The sequence below is a fragment of the Macrobrachium rosenbergii genome, chromosome 28 (genome assembly GCF_040412425.1).
Source record: "Macrobrachium rosenbergii isolate ZJJX-2024 chromosome 28, ASM4041242v1, whole genome shotgun sequence".
Lineage (NCBI taxonomy): Eukaryota > Metazoa > Arthropoda > Malacostraca > Decapoda > Palaemonidae > Macrobrachium > Macrobrachium rosenbergii.
Genome location: NC_089768.1, coordinates 1717047 through 1732500, shown reverse-complemented (window position 1 = coordinate 1732500; position 15454 = coordinate 1717047). Strand labels below are relative to the sequence as shown.

Genomic DNA, 15454 nt, shown 5'->3' with positions numbered 1-15454 from the left:
CATTCTTTCCATGCTTATTTAAAAGCATTTAAAGCCCACACATGCTGCTGCTGCTGTTGAAAAACAAGCCATATTATCACATGAAATTAATAATACAGTGTATATAAATCGAATTACTGTATGTCTGTTATCATAAAATTAAGAAAAATTTCGAAATAAAGTCGGAACTCATCGGCAGCCTGTGGCAGATAAACAAACCAGGCGCTGCCCTGGTGGTGTATCGTGGTACTAATTACATAAACATTCTGAATGTTTATGTAATTAGTACCGTGATACACCACCAGGGCGGCGATCTGGTTCGTTTATATCTGCCACAAGCTGCCGAGTTCCGACGTAATTTCGGAAATTTTTCTTAATTTTATGATAACAGACATACAGTAATTCAGTTTATAAATACTGTATTATTAATTTCATGTGATATGGCTTGTTTTTCAATGTTATCATTATTAACAACAGCTTTCATGTGTACCTGTTACAGTACATTCTGGTAGTGCCTATAAGGCTACTTAGCCTAGCCTATGGTAATACGGCCGCATTGGTCATAGGCCAACTTTTTTGATACAGTATGTATTTAAAAATGTAAAAAATGCTTCTGATATGGTAAGTTATTCAACTCTGAACCTATTTAATTGTAATTTGTGTAAAGTTTTGTATAAAAAGGCAAGGTTGGGGTAATGACTGGTGGTCAGGAATGGATTAATCCATTTTCAGTTATTTCTTATGGGAGAAATTAACTCAGAATTCGACAAAATCGAATCTCGACACTTCTTCTGGAACGAATTAGCGTCGAGAACCAAGGTTCTACTGTATATTATATATATATATTATGTATATGTATATATATATATGTGTATATATATATATATATATATATATATATATATATATATATATATATATATATATATATATATATGAGATTAAATATCTTTGTCCAGCTAGATTGTGATATCATTTAAGTTTATTCCTTACACATGGAGTAGGAGAGGCCCTTCTTCAGACAGAAGCAGTGAAGATTGTGATGCTTCCTTAGTTTGTTCTGGGTAGTAACAATGTGCCAAGATAACAAACTAAGCAGTAGGAAACTGACTCTGCCTGCAGTATGGTCTCTGAATTTTCACTAATGCCAGTTTCTGTAAGAACTGTAGTATACTCCAATTATAGACCTCTTTTTGATGACTCAGAACAAGCAGTTACCAGTCTTTGATTTCCACTTCTAAGGTTCTGAGACTGGTTTGGCAGCATTTTTCAGCAGTATTAGCTGGTTATGAACCCTTACATCTTTTCCTAATTTGTGATTGGAAGAGAGGTACTTAACAAGTTAAGAAAACCCAGGAACTTAGGATATTTGTAGTAATTCCTTGGTGGCTGTAGGAGGAATCTATTGCCTCTGTAGACTTCTCCCTAGAACTTCCTTTCTGGAAGATCTGAAACAGTCGCATGCTGTGAAGTTTTTCAAACTTCCAAGTTGAGAACTGAAACAAATTTAGGCATATCCCTTCTCAGGTTTGTAAAAATGCCAACGTGATCTCATTTAAGGATAATGAGTTGATGAACTTTTACACCATAAAAGGGCAATTACAGCATATTCAAATAGATTAAAGCCCATTAGAGATGATGATAATTTTTTGCTCTAGGAGATTGAACACTTCTTTTTCTAAATGCACTGCTCTGTTTCCATTCATTATTTGGTCAAATTAGCACACGTAACCTGAATCGTGATTTCTTACCTTACTGAAGGTAAGTATTCTTTATGAAAGTTTTAGCTGATGTACTCAGCTGCTGAGATCAAGTAATTGCAATGCAGTAGGCTCAACATCTATAGGTTTGCAGCATGCTGTGGGGTGTGGGGACCCCCTTTAACCCTTTAACGCCGAAGCCCTATTTACAAAAACGTCTCCCGTATGCTGGCGGCGTTCGGTGAGTTAGCGCCGAAGCTGAAAAAAAGTTTTATTAAAAAAATCACAGCACTTAGTTTTTAAGATTAAGAGTTCATTTTTGGCTCATTTTTTTTTTGTCATTGCCTGAAGTTTAGTATGCAACCATCAGAAATGAAAAAAATATCATTATCATATATAAATATTGGAATATATGACAGCGAAAAAAAAAAAACTCGTATATAATTGTATACAAATCGCGCTGTAAGCAAAACGGTGAAAGCTAATGACTTAATTTTTTTAGTTGTATTGTACACTAAATTGCGATGATTTTGGTATATAACAAATTTTAAAATGATCAAAGCAACACAGAGAAAATATTATCACAAAATGATGCATGAATTCGTAACGCGCGGACGTAAAAATTTTTTTTTTTCAAAAATTCACCATAAATCGAAATATTGTGCTAGAGACTTCCCGTTTGTTGAAAAATGAAGCTAATTGATTGAATATTACTAGACTATAAGTGTTTTAGCTTACAATTGCAGTTTTCGACCATTTCGGTCGAGTTAAAGTTGACCAAAAGTCGAATTTTTTCTATTTATCGTGATTTATATGAAAATATTTCAAAACTGATAAAAGCTACAACCATGAGTTACTTTTTGTTGTATTGTAAATGAAATTGCACACATTTTCATATATAAAACTTTATGTAACAACTAATATAAAACGGTGCAAATATTACGACAACGAGACGAAAGAATTTCTGAGATGTTCGGCCGAGTTACCGCACAGACGTAAGGAAAATGTTTTTTTTTTTAAATTCACCATAAATCGAAATATTGTGCTAGAGACTTCCAATTTATTGCAAAATGAAGGTAAACGATTGAATATTACTAGAATGTAAGAGTTTTAGCTTACAATTGCGTTTTTACCATTTCGGTCGAGTTAAAGTTGACTGAAGGTTGAAAGTTTGGCAGTTATCGTGATTTATGTGAAAATATTTCAAAACTGATAAAGCTACAACCATGAGCTAATTTCTGTTGTATTGTACATGAAATTACACACATTTTCATATATAAAAGTTTATGTAACGACTAATGTAAACGATGCAAACATTACGACAACATGACGAAAGAATTTCTGAGATGTTCGGCCGAGTTATCGCAAGACAGTAAGGAAAAAAATTTTTTTTTCAGAAATTCACCATAAATCGAAATATTGTGCTAGAGACTTCCAGTTTGTTGCAAAATGAAGGTACATGATTGAATAGTACTAGAATGTAAGAGTTTTAGCTTATAATTGCGTTTTTTTTACCATTTCAGTCGAGTTAAAGTTGACCGAAGCTTGAAATTTTGGCAGTTATCGTGATTTATATGAAAATATTTCAAAACTGATAAAAGCTACAACCATGAGTTATTTTCTGTTGTATTGTACATGAAATTGCGCACATTTTCATATATAAAACTTTATGTAACAGCTAATATAGAACAGTGCCAAAATTACGACAAAATAACGAAAGAATTTCTGAAATTTTCAGCCGAGTTACCGCGCGGGCGTAAGAAAAAAGTTTTTTTAAAAAATTTACCATAAATCAAAATATTGTGCTAGAGACTTCCAATTTGTTGCAAAATGAAGGTAAATGATTGAATATTACTAGAATGTAAGAGTTTTAGCTTAAAATTGCATTTTTCGACCATTTCAGTCGGGTCAAAGTTGACCGAAGGTTGAAATTTTTTGTAGTCGACGTTTGCTACGTCCACTCGGCATTCAACAGACAATTTTAGTCGATGTTTGCTACGTCCAACAGGCGTTTAAGGGTTAATTGACCTGTTTGAGATCAAGTAGAATTTTGTTTGCCAATTTATTGTTCACCAGTACAAGATCCACTAGCTTTGGCAGTGGATGCCAGACAGTTTCCAGGCCAGGTCTGGATTGGTATGCCTTTCATCCTTTTGTTATGATTCAGGAAGCCATCAGCAAATTAGTGACTCTGTAGTTGTATCTTGGCATTTGTGGCCACCTGATGTAAGTTATAGCTTGGCATTCATAACCCCAGGTGGCTAAGGAAGGCTGATCTTCCAGTTTCACTCAGTGGTGGATAGGTCTGCCCATACTTCCCCGGGTCAGGGAGAATCTCCTGAAGCAGCCAAGAGAGGTAAGGTTATACCACAATTTTGCAAGCTGCAGATAACCAGTGGTAAGTGTATGGGTCCTGGTGTAGCATTAAGGGGTTTTTCCAGCACCAGTATCTCTATAAATACCATGATAAAGTTTTGCTTTTTCTAAGTTCCTCATTGGACGGGTCGATATCGTACTCATCCAGTGTCGGTATCATACTCTGCTAGCACTTCGATTCTCCAGCCGGCCAATGAAGAATTAGAGGAATTTATTTCTGCTGATAGAAATTCATTTCTCGGTATAATGTTGTTCGGATTTCACAATAAACTGCAGGTCCTTTTGCTAGGTAACCAATTGGTTCTTAGCCACGTAAGTCTAATCCTTCGGGCCAGCCCAAGGTGAGCTGTTAATCAGCTCAGTGGTTTGGTTAAACTAAGGTATACTTTTTCTGCTTTTTCTCAAGCATGAGGAAAAGTCCTAAGTAGCAGCCTTTAAGGCTAAGGGCCATGTTAGCTTTGGCTCTTAGGTTTGTCCGAGGAAAAAGACACGTAGATGTCTCAATGTGTTAAGGAGTTTCCCAGGTCTCTGGTACTAACTTTACCTTGGAGTCTGTATGTGGTTCTGAAGTTCATCATGTTGCCACCCTTTGAACCTTTTGGAGCAAGCTCCTTTTCAATAGGTTTCTATGGAAACTCCTCACAGTAGCCTTAGCCACAGCTAAGAGAGTGAGGGAGCTACAAGCTTTGTTGTTTAAAGTAGGCTTTGCTAAGACAAGGCAGTTCTTTTCTTTCTGCCTTATTTTGAACTAAGAATGGTTTTAGGGCTAGGCTTTTAGGGCTAGGCTTTTACCTACAACAGTCTTTTTACCCCAGCTTGGAATCACTAGAGCCTGAGGAGCTTGACTGCTCTTTGGATCCAGTAAGGAAGATTTTGTTTGAATTGCACATGAGATACCAAAGCCGATGTAGTGTTCTGAAGCCAGTGCTTCCAATGAGTAAGGATGTGATGTCCTTTTCATTAGGTCTTTGGTTAAGGACTCTGTGTTATACTTCGGGAGGCTGGTAGTTCATTCTAGCCATGGGCTAATAATACATTCCCGCTGATATAATTTATCTTAAAGTGATAGGAGAAATGGATAAGGTCGCTGTCTGTCATAAAGACACTAATTGCCGGAAACTGAATATATTTACACTAATAAGTACATACAGTGATAATAAGTGGGGGTACAAAGTATTTACAACGCTGGTATTAATATGTTCGTTGATCTTAAAATGTGGCCAAGAGGGCCTCACTGGAGCTTGGGAAAATCCTTGGGAAGTCCAACAAGTTTACACACATTTCCTGCAATGGAAATGCCAAGAGTTAATAAGGAGCTAGCATAGACACGTTCCTTATCTCAATAAACTAGGTTTTACTGTAAATTCTAGTTATCAGGGCCCAATGCCACTTGATGAAGTGGGGGCTTGGATCAAGGCTCTCACGTATGTACCTGGCACAGTGTGGTCAAACTTTGTCAAAAGGAATTATGGCACTGACTCTTATTGGACACTAAACATGCTAAATTAGTGGATGGCTATGGCACAGAGGTTACTCTTATGGTTTCCAACCAGGTAGGAGATTTTAAGAGGGTCGTAAGGAATGTAAGGAAAGTAAAGGAGGACAGTGAGAGGACTCGCTTTACTTATTGGTTCTTTTGGGGAAAAGGAAAGGAGAAATTTGGATTTACAAGATAGGATGAGGATGCTGCTAGCCTCGTGACCTTTCCAGACTTACTTTAGAGATCAGTTGTTGTGTGCCTTTACTGGGAGTGACTTAGGGACCATCCAGTGGAACACGAGGTAGGGTCCTGTGTCCTGCAAGGGAAAGTGCTATGAGGGGAACGAACGTCCTCACACTTCCCTGTCTCCTGGGCAAGTAGGCCTGTTGGCTGGCATACATGGCTCTCTTGGGCAGCTTGATCACATGACTTTTTACCCAGGCAGCCTAGAAAAGACAGAGCTAACAGAAGACATTAGATGTCGGGATAATTCATAGAGAGTTAGACGTGGCTCATGATACTTGATGGGTTTGTAGTGTTTTTCTTTTAAGACATTTTTCATACAAGACTTTACTGGGAATTCAAGTTCCTGCCCTTAGCCTTGCAAATTTCTTGCAACTCCTTAGGAGTACATCAGCTGACTGCCATTTTCTTTCTTTTAAAGGAACTGAAGCATCTTGGATAATTGCATAAGACTTGAAAGGGCTAATTTAAAGTAAGTTTGTGTGAAAAAATTAAGGATTTTTTCATAGAATTGAATTTTTCACCCTCCTGCAAAGTGAACCTCTGTAATTAGGCTGAAGAAGAATGTGGTTAGAGCTAATGAAATGTTTCTATTAAGTCAAATTGTGATAAAATCATTGTAACTTTTTTTTTATAGTAAACTTCATATTTGTAATATATTAGCTATGTATTATCCAGTCATATGTCTTATAAGTTGAAATACATAACTTATATTTTGTCAAAATAGGAAACATGACAATAGTACTAGACTGTCTCTAAATTGGCTCTCAATTTTATAGAAAGAAAAGTACGTGGGCGACCGAAGTCTCGAGGATATGAAGAATTTTGTAGTAGGACAACTTGGTGATGAAGCAAACGTTCAGAAGGAGACAGAAGATGAGCCACAGCCTCCTGTTCTAGTCCTTACTTCAGAAAACTTTGAGAATGCCATTAGCCAAGCATACACGCTAGTAAAATTCTTTGCCCCATGGTATGTTATCAGTTCTTTAAAAAAGTAAGCCTAAATGTGGATATTGCTTTATATTTAATCATTATAAATGTCATTAAGTTGTTTAAAAGTTCTTATTTCAAGAACTGGAATTGATTTATTCACTTTTTCATGCAGTGCAATTTTTGTTAGTTGTAGGATTATCTAGTTTATTATTGAGAGTAATATTGGGAGAGAGATATTATGTGCAGGTTTCTGTAAATTAACGGTTTGTTGGAGAAAGAGTGATTTTTGCTTATTGTCTTAAGCCCGTACAGGCAGTCCTCGGTTAACGGCGATCCAGTTTTAAGGGGTTTGTCTAGCGACGAAAATCTGCAATTTTCAGCACCGAAAACCTCCAATTTCCACTTATCAGTGCCAATAATTAGGTATTGGCACCGAGACATACCTAACAGAGGCGCTGATAACCAAAAATCAGTGCTTTTCAGCACTGATAAGCCCGAAAAAGTGCCAAAAACCGTCACCGATTTTCAGTTAGTGGCGATTTTCAGTTATCATCACACCCTCAGAACGGAACCCCGCTGATAACTGGGGACTGCCTGTAGTTTTGTGGTGAGATAGTATATAGTGCTTATGTTAAGTCCACATTTTCAAGGAAGATGATTCATAATCATACTTTGAAGAAAGGCTTTTTTCTTTAGCAAATAAATTGCTAAATAGGAATTCTATTTTTATGCTCCGACACAATTACAGGCCTTGCTTTCATAGATGGAGTTACTCACGTTTGGCATGCTTTGGCTTTCATTGAAACTCTTCAGAAACAAAATCCTAACAAGTAGACCTACCATTGCCCGCAACTGAGTTGGCCTTTCTGTTCCATTGTGCCCTCTTTATCACTTTAGCACGCTCATAGGAGAATTGTTGTGGTCTGGCTCTGTATTCATAGGGTTTAAGTGCCCTTTACGAAATTTTCTGCATCAGGCTATTGCCATTAAGTGTCTCTCCTATAGCACAGTGCATTGTATTGTGTGCTTTGCATTCATTTTCTTCCCCCTTTTCTCAAGGAAAAGGTAGTTGGTACCTGTTGTGAGGCGCACCAGTCACTTGGCATTCTCCTTTGTTCATAGCAAGTGGTAGCGTGGCATCCTTATGTATTTGTAGCCCCCCTTATTTTAAGGGAGCCTTGTTAATGTGTTGGCCACTGGTATTCTGGAGGGAGAGCGTTTTACGTGCCTTTTGTGTTCCCTAGTGTTTTTTCCTTTGGGAGCATGTGTCAGGTGTCCTTTGTTTTTTTCCAGATGTGACCCCCCTGCCTCCTGGCTTGTTAGCTACATTAGAAGAGAGCATTAAACCAGAATTTAGGCATTGTTCAGGCGGGGGCAAGTCTTGCAGTAAGTTTAGGCCCCCTGTCGCTGTGGATCTGCATTCGATATGTATCCCATGCCGAGGAAAGGAGTGTTCAAGAGATGTAATATGCGAAGAGTATGTGGGGTGACTCTCCCCCCAGTGGTCGTTGCATGATAAGAGGCATTGGAAGAAGAGCAGTTCAGCTTCCAGAGAGCCCACTCCCAGCCCTTCTCCCTGCCCTCCATCAATTCCTCCGTCACCATGTCCACCTCCTCCAGCGATTCCCCTGAAGGAGGCTGTCATGACCCTCTTGACTTCTTTGGGCAGAAGACATCTTAAGGGTTCTTGGAATGCCTAGGACACAACACCCAAGGCAAACTTCCTGCTGGCCCAGCAGACATACAGAGGCCGATTTTCATCTACCACGTTGTGGAGACAAAAACAAAGGAACTGATAAGGATCAGTATTTGGGCAGCTGAAAGAGAGTGAGACCTGGTTCGGTAGCTTCCTCTTCCACCCTTCCAAGTACTGAAGAGTGGACAACGTTCAGCAATCAAGGGAGCTCTTGGCAAGAGGTAACCATCAGTTGTATCGGTTGCCTCGTCTAGGGCTATGTCAGCCACCAGACCTCCTTTGTGACATTGCATAGACAGGTCTGCTTCCAGACCCAGTCAGAGCAGATCATACCAAAGCAGTTGAACAGAGAGGAGCTGCTCAGAGGGGAGGGGCACATTCTACAGCAGTGTCAGGTTGACTGAGATGGATTGGCATTGACAATGAAGCATCCCAACCAGACATTTTGCCTGCCGACATCCCTGTTTCCCTTCACTCTCATCGCTGCTCACAGAGACAGGACAACAACACCAGAGGACACTTTCCTTCCCCACAATGGACTCTACCGGAGAACCACCCAGCAGACTGGAGCAGAGACAAGGACTACTCCACTCCAGGACCCAGCAAAGTGGCGCCAGGACCAGCCTCCATCAGTAGTTCAGCAGCTTCCTTTGGAGTCAGGGAGAAACTCCCTGATACCCATAGGGATGTACAGGAGCATGAAGGTCAAGAAGAATTTTCCTAGAAGCACCAGAGGAAGAGAAGGGCTTTATGGAATTTGGCCTTCAAATGCGACTGAAACTGGATCTCGCAGATACTGAGAACTCCACCCCTGAAGACCTTCCCTGCCTCTTGTACCTGGAACAGATAGCAGAGAATCCTCAGGAAACAAAGGAAGCAGTCTATCTCTCTGGTCACCACTGATTCAGAGGACAATGAAGGAACTGGACAGGACAGACTGGTAGCAGGAGAAGGTCTGTGGCCCCCGCTAGATTGGATAAGTTGCTACCCTCCAACCCTTTCCTTGACCAGCCAGTTACTACCTACTGAAGGATGCCTTCACCATGCCATGGACATTGGACACCAACATTTGTTGTGTGTTGAATAATTTCCTGCTAGAACGTTGTTGACAACAGGGGCGGCCAGACTCAACAGCACCAAGATCATGAATCTGGAAGCAGTGTTGGGGTGGGTGTTGAGAGCCATCTCCTGCGACTGGACAGGTGCCAAGGAGCATGGCTACAGGATATGAAAAATGTCATTCCACCAGAGACGTGGCACATCATCACAGGTACCTGGGGCCCTCGGGGAAGGCCTTAACTTACGTAGTCAAACAAGTGGTACACACTTGGGCCAACCTGATCTCGAAGCAGAGGGAATCTTTTCTGACCTTGGTGCAAAAACAGATCTCCGTAGAGAGTTGGTTAAGCCTATGGAATAGCCTTCTCTAAGATTCCCCCTACTTCCCCTTAGACCCATTGAGGCAAGCAATCGAAGTGAGACAGGAAGGCTCAGAGGACAGATGAGCAAAATATTGGCCCACAGCAGACTCCCACCCACTAGCAGGTGTCCCTGCCCCCCCAGGTGTTGGCAGCAAGGTCAACTGACGCCACCAGGCAAGGGAGGGAAGAATAGGGCTGACCCTTTTAGCCCTCCAAACCCAGGAAACTACTGTTCTCCAGCATTAAGATATTGTTGGCTGTTCGTTTTACTTCCCCTTGAAAATTTAGCATATGGTAATTTTTTTCAATTCCATGTTTCAAGTAGAAATCAGTCTTTAGAAAATGTTGATACTTACAAGTTTTTTCTATTACTGTATTTGGTGTGATTTGTTTGAATCTCCATTAAAGTGTATAAAAAACATAATCGTTCTGCACGAAAAATTATGTATCTGAAACACTTCCAAGTTGTTGACTTCGACAACTGTGCTATTTAATTTTTAACTGTGCTATTTAATTTTGGACTTGTGAACATATTTTTTTTCATCGTATCTCATCTCGATAGCATTATTAACAAACATAACATATGATTGAGAGAGAAATGTGGGTTATTCAATAAGCTTTGATCCGGATAATCAAGTACTTGTATGAAATATAACAATGTTATTTGGACATGTTGCATTCAAGTAATCATTGTGGAGGTGCCACCCACTTTTAAAGTGCATTTTTGCCGGGAAAAAAAAATGACTAGCATAGCTGTTGGACTTAGACTGTTAAGGCTGGGGACATCATAGACCACAAATGTGGGCATGTACATGAAATATTGGCATGTGTTAAAAGGTCACTCTTGAGTTACAATAACTGCATATCTCCAGATGCAGTTTTTGCCAGTAAAGATATAAATCATTGAGTGACTAAAGTGTATACCACTTTTATGTATTGTCAGTGTTATTCAAAATATAGTTATGGTATTCATATAGAATAAGCCAGAAGGCCACGTACCTGATTGGCAAGTTTCCATTTATTGGAGTGTGATTACAGTATTGGTCATGTAAGAAAGCAAAAAAAAAATAATTTTACAGAATGTAGGTAATATATTCTTGTAAGATGTATTCATAATTTTGCCCAGGTGTGGTCACTGTAAACGAATGGCACCAACATATGAAGAACTGGGTCGAAAGTTTGTGGGACATAGTTTTGTCAAGATTGCTAAAGTTGACTGTACCCAAGAAGTTAACAGAGGACTGTGCAGTGAACAAAATGTAAGTACATGAGCATTATTTCCTTTTTCCACCCTGATACCGTATAGCATAATTCTATGTAATTTTCTGGCATGTAAAAGAGTTCACTTATCCTTATTCTCTCAGTAAGCTCCAAACAACAGGTTAAACATTGCTAAAGTAGAATCTTCAGAGTGTTGTATTTTTGCGAGAGGTTTATTTTTCCCATAAAGCTGCAGCTGTCAGACTTTGCCTAAGATTGGTATCTTACATATACTATTTATAAACGAAAATATTAATTGTTCCTACACATGTACCAACCTTCGTTCTTTACTTAGTGTAAAATTTCAACTTCCAAACCAAATAGTTAGGGGTCTGCCCCTTGTGCTGAATATGTGACCCCTGAATAAATTGTGTAAGGTAAATAAACAAAAGTATCATAAAAATAGTAAAATATATGTAGTCAAGTCACAAAGATTCATTCCCATATCAGCATATTACAGCAGAGGAGTCAACAGGCTATAGTAACTTTTAAGTGTTGTATATATCAGTTTGCTGTTTTTCATTCTACTCGAACGATTCTGACTTGGAACATTATTAATTGACAAAAATAAAATTGGGACTTGTAAAAAGGGTTTACCAGTAAATCTCCCTATAGGCTAGCAAGAAAATCATAATCAAACACTCGTTAACGATTTGTTTTGGTTGTGTTCAGGTGTTTATGATATTTGTTGCGTTCAGTAGGCAACAAAAAGCAAAGGTAACAATTGGTTTCCAGTTTTTAACATAAAACTTAATATTAACTAATATTATAAGACCATAAAACAAATATTTGTATTTGTAAAAAGGGTTTCAGAAACTCAGAAGAATAATACAGTAAACAAAACACTGACGTCTTTTCGTGCAGTGCTTTTGTGCAGTTATGCTATTTTCAGATAAGTAAAAATGAAGTGCTTTGCATCAATATAAACAGACTGAAATGTTTTTTCTGTATGGTAACTATAAATAACATATTCAGGTTTTCTGATATTTCATATATTATTCCAAAAAATACTGCATCAGCTGTAGCCCCATCCATATGCACGTGCAGAGACAGTGTTGGCCAAGGAGATTACCATTTAGAGAAAGACAATACTGCACAATATTTACATTAAATAATAGGCAGCTAATTCCCCTGGGGTCTTAAGTTCACAGTTGGTGGGTATTGAATAATAAAATATGAAATGGAAAATGCATATGAAGTTCTGAATAATGAAATTAACCATAAGGGAGTGATTTATAGAAAAACACTGTAATGGAAAATTTTGGATAAATGGAGACATTGATAAGGCAGTTTATTACTAGGGAGTCCAAAGCAAAACTTGGTTAGGTACAAGTTTTGTTCTGTTTTACTTGAAATTATTTGGTATGACTTCAAGAATATTATAAATATATAGGGTTCTCATTAGTTACAGTATTTGTATTTTCATGTGTGTGTTGTAACACAAAGGTTTTACAGAATTTATGTCAAGGACCTAATAAAGGGAACCTTTTCTCAAAGCATTAACTTTGTCTTGGGGTTTTTATTACTTTCTCAAGGGATGTTTATTTAAATGGACGTTAGTTTATGTGAACTATTATGAATTGGAAGTAACTTTATGGTAACGCAGAGAGAGCTAATGTTGCATCAGGTGTTTATGAATATTACTTTATAACTACTAAATAATGTTTTTCATAAAAATCTGTCTGAACTGTAATTAAATTGTATAATGTTTCATTTTTCAGGTTAATGGATTCCCAACCCTCTACTTCTACAAAGCAGGTGAAAAGCTGGCTGAATATAACGGTGATAGATCATTAAATGATATGGCCAACTTCATCAGCAATCATTTAGAGCACGATGAGCTTTAGTTTTTATATTATTTGTAAAGCTTCAGCATGTAAGAATTGTAAATGGAGGTTTGAAATGTAAAGGCCATCTTTATGGATAATGAACAAACTGTAAAGGGTGGAAGATTACAACAAGATTTGATAGATTCTTTATGATAAGTAGCTCATGTGAAATTGGGCACAAAATATTTATTGAACCAACATTTTAATGGGTACTGTTCCAGGGTGAATTTTTTGTATTGGTTGTAAGCAGTTGCCTCTAAAGTATATACTTTTTTGTTTTTTGTAATCATTTCATCCATATCACAGTTCCCATATGAAATGGGGCATACCACTTTTTTTATTAAGTTGTTTGCTTCACAGATTTGTGATTAAGTTTTTCTGCTCCTAATTGTGTAGTAGTAGATTAATATAATTATATAAGTGTGACATACACAATATCTGCACAGTCATGATTTAAAAATTGTCTAGCCACGATTATAAATATATACTGAAGTGAGAAACTTAACAATTTTATGATGTTCTCTTTTTTGTGAAACATGAACATTTCTTTCCAAAAGTTCTTTATCCACGTGAATATTAGTATTTACTGTAACTTTGACTGCAGTAATTAACTTTTTCCTCCCTAAATGTGAATGAAATCCAATAAAAATAATTGCTTGTGCAGAGAAAGTGTAATGGACTATTTTGTGTTCTTTTAATGTTTCTTAAAACTTTGAAGTTCAGTGATATTGAAATACTGTGAGCTGTATAATTGCTGTACAGATTAGTCTTGGAGTTTATATAGTTTATATAAGTTAAATTATTAAGCAATTTAGTTTTAATAGATGTGAACTGTAGTGTATTTGTTTGCTGTTGTAAAAGTATAGTATAGTTTACCAAAAATTGTTTGATAACAAATGCTTAACCCTTACAGGACGGGCTAAATGTATATTAAACACACCCCTAGATCGAGCTAAATTTAAGGTTGGCCAATTAAAAAGGAAGATATGCATATGCACATGGTATAAGAAAAAAAATTTAAAAAAATTTTTTCTATCTTCCACAGGAAGTTGAAAGTTAATATTTCCAACCCTGTGCAGGGCCTCTTTTCCAAAAGACAGTTGTAAAAATATGCTAATTTACCAAATTATAAATGTATTTTTAATAATTTTATTTTTTGTAAACTTATAATTACAGCTCACACAGTATCATAACAGATAAGAACTGAAGTCTGTAATAAAGTCGAGGTGTATTTACGGTAAAATATTTATGAGATAGGATGGGGAGGGGCAGTATATTCCCCCATGAAATCTCAAGCCAGACTGATCTCCCTGTATCCAGTACTGATGCACTACTAGAGTTGCCATAAGTAATTTAGGGCCCATTGAAGTGATTTGAACATTTTTCCCGCAGTTCGTTTCAAACTGTATGGCGCGGGATGTTGATTATCAGGGGACAATACCTGGAAATAACCCTAAAGCGATAAATAATCATCAATTGATGACGCCCGCTCACAAAGGGTTAAGTAGAGATTTTCCTTGTACTGTACTTAAGAGTGCCCATATACTGTATACTCATAAAAATGTTAGACTTTGATAGTTCACATTCCTTTGGTGTAACTTTTTATATCACTAATAACTGAATTTAACTGCTCAATCCAGAAAGTTTTCCTGTTTGATATTGAGGTGACTGTTGTAAAAGGAATGTCATATTTTGGAATGAAGACCTGGCACAAAGGTGTTGTGGTGGCTGTGTTGTAAGAGTGTGTTGTTATATACTCTAAAGAATATTTTATATTAAACTGTTTTACTATGCTGTTTAGCTTCCTTCATTCACCTGTACTAACACTGAGAATTCATGAATTCAGATAATACACATTTGTTTCTTATGAGGAAATGAGCTCTGTTCATTTCAAACATTTTCAACTTTAATTCATCTCTCCTAGTGAATTGCTAGTAGGGCTTATACAGAGAGGATCCACTGAGGATCTTTCATTTATGGCATGGCAAACCCATCACTCAAGACTTCAGGTGTGTCAGCTCCCTTTCAAGACACTGAAGCACGAAGTAGCATCTAGCAGGCTGCCTGTACATCGAGACTTTCAAGTCCCTTGTATTGATGTAAAATGGTCACATCAAGTATGCTGTCTGAACAGATCTTTTGCTCTTATTCCGAAAACGTAACTGGTTGTCATTTTTCCCTAATTGATTTACTATTTTTTGGCTTACTTAATGATTCCTCATAAAAATTTTAGACATGCATCTGTTACATACTGAACTCGCCATATGTGGTTTTTATATTGATTCACCATAGATACATTGGACACCTCTTACAGGCAGTGCAGTAATTTCATATCTACCTGAATAAGGACCCTTATTTATTATGTAGTGTCTCTGTGGGTCAAAAGTTTGCAGCCTTGATGTACCATGTAAAGTGTGTAAGGACTGGTCATGTAAGGGCTCTTCTGTTTCATAAGTTTCTTTTCTTCTTTCTGTTTCAGTATTACCTAACTCTCCAAGGTCTACAGATTCAATTCTTGCAGCCTCCAACTCCTTTAG

General features: G+C 37.6%; 1 protein-coding gene across 2 annotated transcripts in view; it reads left to right on the top strand.

The window, feature by feature from the left end:
- The window catches only part of prtp (pretaporter), a 63056-nt gene extending 48343 nt beyond the window's left edge, over positions 1–14713 (top strand). For both annotated transcript variants that reach the window (XM_067129893.1, XM_067129892.1), the window contains exons 7-9: positions 6558–6748; positions 10955–11087; positions 12810–14713. In XM_067129893.1, coding sequence (XP_066985994.1) covers positions 6558–6748; positions 10955–11087; positions 12810–12935 — 450 coding nt within the window. In that variant the 3' untranslated portion in view covers positions 12936–14713. The remainder of the gene's footprint in view (positions 1–6557; positions 6749–10954; positions 11088–12809) is intronic.
- Positions 14714–15454: the final 741 nt, after the last annotated feature.